The following is a 13134-nucleotide window of genomic DNA, read 5'->3' on the forward strand; positions in this document are numbered from 1 at the left end:
ACTCTTAAAAACGAACTTCACCACATGGCACGCTCCTAGCCAACCACCATCCCGAATGACAACGTTCTGGCCCCTGATTTGTTGGAAATGGGAGGCCTACGCCTTTTTTTGTGACAATTATGAACAGCGTGAGTGTCACAAAAAGGGCGCACGCCTCCAGTTTTCAACAAATCAGGGGCCAGAACGTTGTCATTCGGGATGGTGGTTGGCTAGGAGCGTGCCATGTGGTGAAGTTCGTTTTTAAGAGTGCAGAAAGTGTGTGACTAGCAGCTGCCCATGTGACTGATCGCGGCTCGTCTCCGCAGCTCCGATTGGCGGACTCTGATTTGGGGCGTGGCGCCCAACGCCGCTTAGCGAGCAGGCCTTTTTTTTGTAGTTTAGATGGCGTTGCTTCGGCACTCCAAAATATAAGATAATTATTTCAGTACAGCTGTCGTTTACCACACACGTACGTGCATGTATATGTGATACCTGACTGTTCCACCTCGAATATTTAAGACAAGGTACACAAAGCACTTGGTCACAAACCTATGTACAAAAAAAGAAAAACAGAAAAGAAAAGACAAAAGAAAGAAAAAGAGAAAGAACACAGTTTTCCACTCATTCCTCTATCAGTTCCGTCAGCTATTCCACACTGTCTGTAACAGTTCGTGGTAACAAATATACCACCTCAGTTTCATGCGGCTGAGCTGCGAGCGTCCCAGCGGTGCCCCTTCGGTGGTGGTGGTGGTGGTGAGGATGAATCCCCGCAGTGGTGGTGGTGGTGAGGGTGAACGGGGATCATACTTGGGTGTGGGTGTTGATCGCTCGGTCCGTGACGTCTTCGTAGCCGTCGGCGGAAATCATGTGAGGCCCCGGATTATGGAGCTGTTTGGGAAGACGTGTCAGCTTCAGGGTGCGCGTCCCTGAATACGACGGAAAAGGATGTGTGCCAATAGTACAGTACTATAGCCCAATCAAATCAATATGCTGACAAAAAAAAAGGGTACGGAAAATACTTTTGATTGGACCTGGCGAGTACTGCTATTCGCACACTACAGAAAGAGGCCGCCGAAACACCTGGAGAACGATGTCCTCGAAGCCAAGAACAGCGCTGGCAACCCTGAATGTTTACTGCACACCTCTTGTGCTACGCACTCTTAAAAATGAACTTCACCGCATAGCACGCTCCTAGCCAACCATAATCTCGAATGATATCGTTATCTGACCTCATTTGTTGAAAACGGGAGGCGTACGCCTTTTTGTGACACTTATGCTGGTCATAATTGTCACAGAAAAGGCGTACGCCTCCCGTTTTCAACAAATCAGGTCAGATAACGATATCATTCGAGATTATGGTTGGCTAGGAGCGTGCTATGAGGGGAAGTTCATTTTTAAGAGTGTGCTTATCGAAGAGTGCTGCCGAGTATGCCGAATATAATATGTCTTTCGTTTCGTTTTTCGATGTGTATATACTTCTAAATTTAGAGCTGACTTTGGAATTTTCGCAGCACAGTTAACCGGGACCAGTATTGCTCTGAAATTCCGTCTTTTCATCTGGCAAAATTGTTGGCCGGCAAACTTTTTGCGTGCGGTAAAATGTGAAGTCGCGCACAAATGACACGAAGTACGTTAAGGTTCCAGGTGTTCCAGGATCTCTCACATGAAACGTGTGAAGTGACGTGTGCTTGTGCCAGAGATGTCGAGGTGAACTCACATGTGCTCTCAAGGGATATAGGAACAGGTTGAACTATAGAGCTCTCTCTTCAGATGTGCTACACACTCGGGTGACATTCAGCTAAGAATGCATTTTGAAAAGTTGTTATAACGGGTTTATAAAAAAGTTTACGAAAGCTGATCCAGGGTGTACTATGTGGTATAGGTACGGAAGCGAAAATGTTCAGACTACATTCACTTAAACGAGAAAAAGTAACTAATTTTAGGTAGAATACGGTCAAGCACACCTCAGCTGACACGCAGGGCTTGTCTGAGTGCCGAATGATATTGCATCTGTTGCGAAGTCTGGCTGTTGGCACACGTGACGGGAGTTTCTGTCGGGTCTTCATAGTCGCAATATCCGATTCCATAATTTTAATTTGCAGGAACTCTGGCAAGATTGCGGCCCAGTCAGCAACTGCACTCTTAAAAATGAACTTCACCGCATAGCACGCTCCTAGCCAACCATTATCTCGAATGATATCGTTATCTGCCCTGATTTGTTGAAAACAGGGGGCGTACGCCTTTTCTGTGACAATTATGAACAGCATAAGTGTCACAGAAATGGCGTACGCCCCCCGTTTTCAACAAACCAGAGCAGATAACGATATCATTCGAGATAATGGTTGGCTAGGAGCGCGCTATGCGGTGAAGTTCATTTTTAAGAGTGTGGGGCACAACCTATTTTAGCGCGAATGTTACGCGCGGAACCGAAAGTCTGGTTCTCAGCACAGCACTGTTCCTTTTCGTAATTACGTCCTGAAATGCGCATATACGCGGGCGGCTCGCTTCGAGACGCCGAACTCGAAAACGCAGCACTGTGTTGTGGAAGTCATGCAAGCAACCATGCGTGCAACTCAGTGCGTAAGAGGGGAGGGGGGGAAAAAGAGGAATATATGTATAACGAGGATTATAGGAGGAATGCAAAAAAAAAAAAAAAAATGCAGAAGAGCAGGAGAGGTTGCATAAATACGCTTCCCGCATGATGTCTGCTCCCATGGCACAGCAGTGTTTGCGTTATCCGCTATGGCTGACGGAACTCCACTAGGATGGCTCTCAAGCAGGGCAGGATAGAGGAGGAAAAAAACAAAGTGATAAAAAGCGCGGGAATAATTACAGAGCTTCCTGGCGTACCCTGCCTCGGTCCCGTTCGCCAGCGCCCCTGTCGCCGTTCTGGGTACCCGTGATGGACATGCGTACTTTGGCTTTCATCGCTTCGTACATGCTCATCTAGGGAAGATAGAGAAAAAAAAGATAGGAAGACGATTGAGGAAAATATCGAGAAGGTAGCGAAATATGAGGATGGTAATTGGAAAATTAGAGAAATACGGGAAGTTTATTGGAAAGATGGGAAAATCATGGGAGGATGGTCGTGAGGAGCAGGGAAGTTTGGAGAGATTATTGGGAAGATAGGGAAAGATGGGGATGGTCATTGTGAAATTAAGGAGAATAGAGGGAAAAATGGGTATCGTCATTAGAAAATTCGGAAAGTATGAAAAAGTTATTGGGAAGATGGGGAAAATATGGCGGATGGTTATTGTGAAATCAAGGAAGTATGAGGGTTATTGGGGAGATGTAGTAAAATGAGGTAGCCATGGGGAAGATAGAGGAAGAAAAGCGGGAAACGATTACAGCGATAGGGGAAGATTAGAATGTTATGGGGGAAGAAAAAGGAGGGACGGGAGAGAAAATGTGGAGAGGGCGAGCAAGAGAAGAGACGGAGATTAAGATTCTTTGTGACGGGTCCAAGGCACGTATGAACATTCAAAATGCACTGTAAGAAAATTGTTAGTTGTTCTTGTGCAATGTACAGAGAACACGAGGAAAGCATATACGGTAGTATTCAACTCAGGATTCGGGGACAAGCGATATTCCACAGCCTGACCTCGACAAATGTTGCTCCTTTCGAAAAACGATAGAGCTTTTAATATCCGCTACCGCATCCGCCTTATTGTTACGTCGGTTTTGAGCGTTACGTCAGTTACATTCGTTTTTTGGTTCCAAGTACCAAGACTATAGGTACAAGACTACTTGTGTAGTCTACTACGTAGACTTCGTGTAGACGTAGACTACATGTAGTCTACGTAGACTTTCTTACACAAGTCTACTACGTAGTCTACAAGTCTACTACGTAGTCTACAAGTCTACTACGTAGTCTACAAGTCTACTACGTGTAGACTACTGCGTAGTAGTGTAGTAGTGTAGTCTACTACGTAGACTACACAAGACCGGTTCGCGTTACTTCCCCATCTGGAGTCTTGCCAATAACCGATCGACATTCTCTCTATTCGGAAGTTAATTTATTGACTCTTCATTTACGCAGTACAGAAAATACATACGTCTGGAAAAGGAGCCCAACAAAAACAACGACTCAACAGTAATTGTCACTTATTATGCCTCCCAAAAGAGAGAAAGAACTCATTAACTTGGAGGCGCAAGTTTGACACGACGTCATACAAACTCGTGCTTCACGGCTGCATCTTTTCAGTCCTACTTATTTTTCGTCACAGAACGAGCCGTGCACGAAACTACGCAGACGGCAAGAAAAGTCGGAAAAGTCAGGAAATAAACCCTGACAGGGCAGGGCTCAGGGCAGGGAAACGATCAAAGATGGCTTCGACGATCGAAAAATGCAATACTGTCCCCATCTCGACAAGGACGAGAGACACAAAGAGCGAGGAGGAAGACACATTCACAAAGGGAAGCCTATGATGGATATAGGAAAACGCGAGAGTTAAAAAATCCCGACAATGACGAATGCCAGAAAAAGAAAAAACCTCAGGAAAGCTCGCGGAAAACGAATAAATAATTCAAAGCCCGCTAGGCTTGACAGGAACGTCTCTCTGCATAAACTGCGTCCTTTTTGTTTTTGAGAGAGCAAGAAAGATCCAACGACAACGTCAACTAATTTCAACGAGAATCCATTTCTTGCTCGTTGCCGTTTATCTTTGCGAGGAGGCCATTAAACGGAACAAGTCCTGCGGAGCGAGTACACGGGCAAGATTTTTTCCTTATTTTTCCTTATAACTGTCACTCTCTTTTCAGGATAGTGCCGGAAGAATCTTCGCGAGAATTCCCTGACAATGGCGGCTGCCGTCGTGAAAGCATAATTGAGACACGAGAAGCTCGGCGAAATACATGCATGCATAAAACGGAGAAGGCGGGCAATTCGTGCTTTCACTCTGAGTACAGCGTATAGAAGAAAAGGAGAAACAATACATTCTGTTTGATGTCAGTTCTGCTGGCAGACGTGTTCTAATGGAAGCCGCGTTGATGTACGGGACTGCTTTCTGATGTTTACACCTGGTGGTGGAAGTGTGCAGTCACGAGTGGGGAACGACAGTTCGATGTGCAATATGTCTGTCACGAACTAGACTTGCGTTTGTTCCATAAAGAACCACACGGGTAATGCACACTTGTTTATTCTGTCCAATAACGGAAGAACAAAGTGGACCAAAAATATACGTAGACGCGAGTGTTCGGCGAGATCCAGAAACGGGAATTTGCTTTCTGTGCGCCGACACTGTAGTGCTTAGGCCTCCATGTATTAAACAAGGCCTGAATACTTCCCGACGCTCCCGTAGAAACATTGCGCCGAGCTTAGTTTACTTGCTTACCGCAATGGCGCTCGCTACATGACCATGAATGGTGGCGATCGCGTTGGATGACAATAAGTGTAAAATGTTATGATATGTCTAAAAGTAATAGAATAGCGGTTTGTGGCGTACATATGAAATAATTCAGTTCAAAGAGTAAATGGAACATATGTTCAAGGTCGTACGACCCTGTAGTAGAAAAAGTTTGATGACGACGTTTGTATGACGTTTTTATGGCGTTCTAATGATGACGAAGGTTTTAGCGTCGTCTGCTATGATGATCCGCTGTCGCAGAACGTCCCGACCGACGGCTACCATTAAAATTACTTCGAATTTGCGTCTCAAATTTCAGTAGATATGACTTTTAGCAGAAGGCACAGCGGTGACGAATTCCACATGACCGGTGCACACAATGCTTGAGACCACATTGAGGGGATCGAAGTTGCAGCGTGCAATGCAGTTGCCAGGATGGAGGGAGGTACACTATAACTATTTCTCGTAGCGGATCGCGCTCTGCTTAACGGCTTTTTGGGGTCATGTGGAAAATGTGAATGTGTGGCAGTAAGCGAACTATAAGTCTGGCACAGCTTTTTCTTGAAAACTTTCAGGCCATGTGTCATACATGGAGGTCTAGAGGTATGACGGACGATATTTGTTGTACTTGCAGACGACGTGTTGCAGACGACGTGTTGCAGACGACGCGCTACGTAGCAGAGGATATTGCACCCGGTTGAAGAGCAAATTACTCTGCAGATACGGCTTAGCTACGGGTTCGTACCTCTGGCCTGATTAAGTTAATCATGCTCGTTTCGCTCCACTCTATATGAGCACTCTTCGGCTTGAACCGTGAAATACTGCAGGTATCATGCACACCAGACGACAACGCGAATATATATTTCAGCGGTGTTTGAGACTTTGTCCGTGTGTGTCTGTTTCGTACTTCCCTAGTCTCGTGGTTTTTAATACTAGGAGTTGTAATCATCGCTTGCTTTTTAGCCATTCTATCCTTGCGTATACGTATTATAGTGTCGTCTGCTATACCATTCTTGTCCCGTTTCTTTTGTGCTCTAAAATCACAAACAACATTAGTTTGGTTAATTTTTTGTGCTTTGCATATGCTCGCGTCATTTAAGTGCGCGGTAGGATCGGAAGGACACACGTCTACAACCACATCTCATTATGCAGCCAAAGACCAAAGACTTGCGAAAAGGGGTAGGTTCAACCGTCCCTGCTGAACTTTGACCCTGCAAACGCACAGCTCCTACACTCTCAGAAATGAACTTCACCGCATAGCACGCTCCTAGCCAACCATGGTCTCGAATGATATCGTTATCTGCCCTGATTTGTTGAAAACGGGAGGCGTACGCCTTTTTTGGTGACAATTATGAATAGCATAAGTGTCACAAAAAAGGCGTACGCCTCTCGTTTTCAACAAACCAGGGCAGATAACGATATCATTTGAGATCATGGTTGGCTAGGAGCGTGCTATGCGGTGAAGTTCATTTTTAAGAGTGTACACTCAGATGAAAGTTAAAACTGAATAAAAAACAAAAAACAACAACAACAACAACAACAAAAAGAAACAAAAAAGAAAAGAGAAAAAACCAACGCTTTCACTTATAGCATGCGGACGAAACCTGACCTCCGCTACAATAATATACGGAGAAGAAGAGAGGGCATACCTTAGACCTGGATGCCTCCAGACGAGACTTGTAGCAGAATTCCAGTAGCGCCACCACCATGGCGAGAACGAGCCCGCCAATAAGGATGTAAAAGCAACCTGCCACGTTGCTTAGGGTTAACTCGTTCTGGGTAGACTCCTAAAGTAATAAAAAAAAAACGATGTAGGGAGGGAAGTTACACGGTTAGGAGTGTGACACTTCGCTTCAAATTTTGCCGGACAAATGTTGAAATACAATTGTATTTGTATCCACGTGAATCCGCATTCCAAAATTTTACAACACGCGGCGTAAGAGACGCGCACAAACTCGGCATCACGAATATCGCGCGAATTAACGCGCGCGAATTAACGCACGCGAATTAACGCACGCGAATTAGCGGCAGTCGAGAGATGCGCGCGGTTTGATTGCCGTCGCTGTCTGGCTTTTAGACGACTTCCATATTTCAATTGCTCATGATCGTAGGCACCTTGAGGATTGTGTTGTGTTCGTCTGTTTGTGCGTTTCAACCGCGGAGCAGTTAGTTTCCACCATGTTCACCAGATGCCGCTGCGTCTACTTGTGTTGCGTGTACAGGGTGTCACAGAAAACGTGTCATTAAATTATTGGCGCCGAGAACGCCCGCTGGTGTTCACTGAACGAACCGTGTCGTGGGGATATTGCCGGGCGGTGTTCGCACATTGATTGCATATCAAGGCATTGCACGTGTAAGAGTTGTTCCAGCGTTGATCTTTCCTGATAATGCATGACGAAAACGGCGCATGTGTTCCAAGTAAGTGGCAGTTTCATTCCAATATGACAGTTTTTACTGCAAGTAACAAAAACGAAACTGAAACGAGTATCCCCACCATGAAGTGACACAGCAGCGCTCCTAGTGAGGTGGCGGCGAGACCCTCCTAGACCTACGCCACCTATAGACCTATACGCCTACGGGACCTACGAGACCTACGCCGCCTAGACTAAGGCGGTCAACGGCATTTGTTCTTACTATAGGTTTGTGCCACCTCCCGATGTGAGTGTGATATAACCTTAGTTTTATTGTGTCAGTTGTTACGAACTGAACTCGGAAATTTGCCAAGTAAAGGTAGCTTTTTTACCCCACCAATGTCAAGTGCTCGACCACTTTTTGCGCACTCTCGCTCTCAGTCCGACGAAGGGGGGTTACTAAACCCAGCCTGCACAGGAATAGTAGAAAAAGTGAGCCGAAACGTGCCGCAAATGAATGTTTTCGTCGTCTTGCTTCGGTACCAGATATGACAGGCATGACTTATCGCATCCGGCTTCCGCTGGGATCATGCCTTCCTTCTCCCCAGTTCAAGAACTCTCATTTTTTCTACTATACCTGTTTGGGCTGGTTTTAGCAACCTCTTTTCGTCGGACTGAGAGCGAGGGCGCGCAAAAAGAGGACGAGCACTATGTTGTGGGCGCTCCGAAACGCATGATGTTCAGCAATTTTTCCGATGGGATAGCATCTCAATAACCATGTCAATTATAAGGAAATTGGGCTCGCACTTCACGTTGGTGGAATAAAACAGCGATCTTTTTACTTCGCAAATTTCGAGTTTGCTTCTTAAAAGCTGACAAAATCAAACGTAAGTTAGATGACATTTATATCATATTAAAGTAGTTGCAGGTAATTAAGAGTAAGAGTAATTAAAGGTAATTAAAGCAAGGAAGTTGAGTTTCAAGGTAATGAATGTAAGAATACTGTAATGAAGAGAAAGATTAAATGTAGTTAAAGTCAATTAAAGGGAAATTGAGAGTAATTAAAAAGTAATTAAAGCAAGCATGTAAGATGCCAGCAGGCCAATAATGTGGTATAGGAATGGGGCACGAGCCTCATTCTGTTCTTTTGAGAGACAGAGACGACTGCATAGTCTTACAGAGTAAACGTAATTAAATGGAATTAAATGGAAGATTGCCTCAGGTAGCCTGCGGTTACCTTCGGTAGTTAAAGAGTAATTGGAACCAGTCGAGGCTAATTAAAGGGTAATTAAATGGATTTATACATAGTAATTGAAAGTGTGGAACCGGAAGTAAAACCGGAGGTAGATAACCGGAAGTCGGTTTGGACCGGATGTGGATACCGGAAGTCAAGTATACGCGGGAAGTGGACAACCGGAAGTAGACAACTGGATATTGGGTTTAGACCGAAAGAGGACACCCAGAAGTCATGTAGATATTTCTCAGTTATAGGATACCCGGATGTCAAGTATAGTCGCATTTCTCTCGCATTTATTTTGCCAACTACAAACACGCTGATAATACCAATTTATTCTCCTCAGTAGTCTGGCGTTTATTACGATGCGCACCGTTACGAATAAAATGTTACGACACAAAGCACGCAAGCAGAAACCAGTACAGATGCACCCCTAAGAACCTCCAGGAAGGACCAGCAGGAGCAGGTGTTACGGCTGTAAAACTGTTCTCACACATTGGTTGATTTAATGATCTCCTCTCGTTGTTTACTCGTACGCTTATCGCTTTGATGGCAATATCTGTCGCTTACTGTCGCGTCAACCTCATGACGCTTCTTTTACGAACATTCCTCGGAATATTTGTTGCGTAAAAAAAAACAAAAAAAAAAAAGAAAGAAACCATTTTTAACGTAGCATTCCTTGCCCTATCGACGAACGACTTTTATTAGGGAGGACTTATCGGTTAAGTAATTTTGTGTCGTTTGGAAATATGGATTATCGGACTTTGGGGTTGGTGACAAATTGCTCTGAGGCAAGAAACCAAAGAGTGCACTTGAAAGCAGAAGCAAATAACAAATAAATAATAAAATACTGTCCCCCTCACAAACAAAAAAGGAAAAAAAAAAGAAGAAAACAAAACGAAACGAAAAACACCGAGCCAGCATCGACCTGTTCGAGCTAGTCAGAGATAAATATGGACGTAATGGGACTTTTGCAAATGGCGGACCCAAAGATCTCGCTACGCGCTCATTTTGTTGTTATTTTGATTTCGTCGCTTTTTATCATTTCCCACACTGCAGCCAATCAAAACCGTCCCTTCCTCCTGAAGACAAAACACGCCCAGGGTCTTTACACTTAACTTGTGAAACAAAAGCAGAAATAAAACGTGTAATAAAGAAACGGAGGATGAAGCCAAGGAAGGGTACCGCCCGTATTTTCGCTACTCACAATACTTCCGTTATCCGCTTCTCGTACAAGACTTTCAATTTCGTTTACGTTACTGTTTCGTGTAATAAAACGACTGTTATATGTAGCTGAAAATACTCTTTGAGCTCTGTCAGCACCCTCCTTTTTGCCTGAGTGGAGCTTTAGAATACACACCACACCAGTAATCCCGCTCCGACGAAACTGCACATTTTCCGGGGACGTAAAAGAAAAATCCGTAGGAACGTGCTCTCGTCCTACGTGGTGCCAGGGATTTACGCCGGGCTTTTCATATCTGGGGTCGGGGATGTCTGAATTCCATAGGGTGCGAGTGTGACACCCGTATATTTCGGGGACGTGCTGTAAGACCATTGGGGGTGGTTGGAGTGCATGCGCGAGGTGCTGTGAAAATATCTGTATGGTGCCGTGCTGAAAATCTGAGGCCACCGACATGGCCTTCCTTCCTTCCTTGCTGGCTCGCACGCGCTACCGACGCCACCAAAAGGGTACAGTCAAGCCAGGGTCAAGACGTACTGTGAAGTTTTGCTCGTTTTCTTTTTCTGCCAATGCGTTGCATCGCACTGCTGAAGACTGCATCGAAGCGTCGAAATATTAGCATTAATTAGTGTTTCCTTAGAATTAGTAGAATCTCTAACTTTATTTTAGGAATCTAATAATTTGATTGCTCGAAGAATTTTAGGCAGACACCACAGAAATGAAAGCACCACCAACATACATGTACGGTAGGCTTTCTCACATAGGCGATAACATATGTGGCGGAGTACGCCGTGCAGGATAAGAGCTATAACGAAACGTTACGAAGTGGAACGAGCAAAACTCCATAGCTGCGAAACTTTATGAAGTAATATTGTATAAATTGTGAAGTACCATTGAAATAAATTTGTAATATACGTATGAAGTAATATACCAACGAGTGGATACACCGCGCCCTCTCGTTAGTTGTAGCGCATATGTTGCTGTTCAGGTGATGCTAATGGCTGGGCTAACATCTCTTTAACGAATTCCCGTAACGAAACAAGGTGATGACACTATCCCCCTCGTCACCAACTCATTTATGCTGCTGTCTCTTTCTCCACCTGTTCATGTGCGTGCACCGCTGAGAGCCCCAGCTTCTTCGGGTACTCTCTCTATCTCTGCACCGTAATAATTGATTGATCGATTAATAACTAATAATTGACTGTGCTACACAGTAATAAGCCCATGAAACTAGTTCTTAACTACAGGACCTCCATCTGTATATTAACTGAATGCATATTGTTTGGTCAACAATAAACCCTATTTGATTGATTGATTGAAACGAAAATCTCTTCTGACGACACACCCAACAGGCGACCCGACGCCAATTCCAGCACAGTCCGATTTCCGCTTCAAAAGAGAACGCAAAAGCGGTATATACACTGCGCGTGCCTGTCGAAGGGGGAGGGGGGGTGATATGTTTATTACGAAAAAAAAAAAAAAAAAAGAAGAGAGGCAGGCAAAAAGGAAAGGTCAGCCTGTCGAACGCTGTGCGCACTTTTCAAAGACCACAGGTGGACGTATCATTAGCGAAGGTTTCTGCGAAGCAGCTTTCCCGAAGTGCAGATGCAGTTCTAGGACCCGCTTAGGAAATCGTCTGCGTGCTAACTGTAATCCAGGTCTTCCTTTCTTTTTTTTTTTTTTTTCAGGCGTTGCAAAGAGGCTTACCTTGCTATCTCCGGTCTTGCATTCGCTGCGGTCGTACCACCATTTATTCTCGAGGCGAGCTAAGTCGCCGTTCTCCTTGAAGGATAGCACGGCCAGGTTCAGCCGGTCCCTGGAACAAAGGCGTTAACGCTGTTTACGCTCTCGTGCACGAGCTAAGCCTATACAGGATGGAATGTGCAAGACGCGGTTGAATATTATGCCGCGTTTTCACCCGACATTAAATAATATTGCGGCGCGTGCGTTGTGAATATGGACTCGAATCTAAAGTTGAAGTTTGTAGAGACTGCCGCCAACGCAGTTCTCGGTTGCGAGTTAGTGGCAAGGGTGGGTAAGCATAGAAGGTCAAGAGCTGGTTAGCAGTGGGATACTAGTCTGGGTTACGCGTGTGGCAAGGACTTCCTTAAGACTGGGTTAGCTTTAGACCCAGTCAAAATGATTCGGTCGTGTTGACACTGGGTTAAGAATAGGGCTGTGAAAATAGTGAGTTTTCAGGAGGTATATGTTTAATAACAAAGATAAGAGAAAAGAGGAAATGTCAGCCAGGCTCATGCCGGCTTGCTATTCCACAAAAATTAAAGAAAAGAAAAGAAACTCAAAATAAAGATTAAAAAAGTTACAAAGAAAGAAAGAAAGAAAGAAAAACAGTCAGTGCAGCACAGGCACGACAGGGCGCGTGAAAGTCCCGTCCAGAGGGCGGACGCAAGGCTTGCAGGAAGCTTGCAGGAATCTTCAGGATGCAGGATGCAAATCAGGATGCAGGAAGCAGGAATCTTCAGGATGCAGGATGCAAATCAGGATGCAGGAAGCAGGAATCTTCAGGATGCAGGATGCAAATCAGGATGCAGGAAGCAGGAATCTTCAGGATGCAGGATGCAAATCAGGATGCAGGAAGCAGGAATCTTCAGGATGCAGGATGCGAATCAGGATGCAGGAAGCAGGAATCTTCAGGATGCAGGATGCAAATCAGGATGCAGGAAGCAGGAATCTTGCAGGAAGCGGGGCAGGGCTGTGGTGACGAACCACTGGGGAGGCCTGGGTCTGTTTCAGGGTTGCGAAATGGGGTCACCCCTTGCATTCCAATTCGATTCCGAGGAATAGAGATTTGTGATAATTCAATTCCTTTCAATTCCTCGGAATGAAAAGGTATATGGTCAATTCCCACTCCTGGAATGGCTCAGCAGTCGGATTCCATTACTTTAATTCCACCGATAAAAAAAAAGAAAAAGAAAAGAAAAGAAAGAAGAAGGACCGCCGGGTAACTGTACTGGCTAATCCAGCAGTGTTAGAGGACATTGGCACGGACCCCATTTTTGTTTCTTTATCACATCATATCGCACC

General features: G+C 45.0%; 1 protein-coding gene across 5 annotated transcripts in view; it reads right to left on the bottom strand.

Moving 5' to 3' along the window:
* Positions 1-256: 256 nt before the first annotated feature.
* LOC135394968 (glutamate receptor 1-like) overlaps positions 257-13134 on the bottom strand; it is a 191763-nt gene continuing 178885 nt past the window's right edge. For 3 of the 5 annotated variants that reach the window (XM_064626094.1, XM_064626093.1, XM_064626090.1), the window contains 4 exons: positions 11797-11905; positions 6974-7111; positions 2830-2925; positions 257-867 (listed from right to left, as the gene is read on the bottom strand). In XM_064626094.1, the coding sequence (XP_064482164.1) occupies positions 781-867; positions 2830-2925; positions 6974-7111; positions 11797-11905 (430 nt within the window). In that variant the 3' untranslated portion in view covers positions 257-780. Of the gene's footprint in view, positions 868-2812; positions 2926-6973; positions 7112-11796; positions 11906-13134 lie in introns of all 5 variants that reach the window. The other 2 variants (XM_064626091.1, XM_064626092.1) reach the window with 2 other exon arrangements.

This window comes from Ornithodoros turicata, chromosome 5, assembly GCF_037126465.1.
Source record: "Ornithodoros turicata isolate Travis chromosome 5, ASM3712646v1, whole genome shotgun sequence".
Lineage (NCBI taxonomy): Eukaryota > Metazoa > Arthropoda > Arachnida > Ixodida > Argasidae > Ornithodoros > Ornithodoros turicata.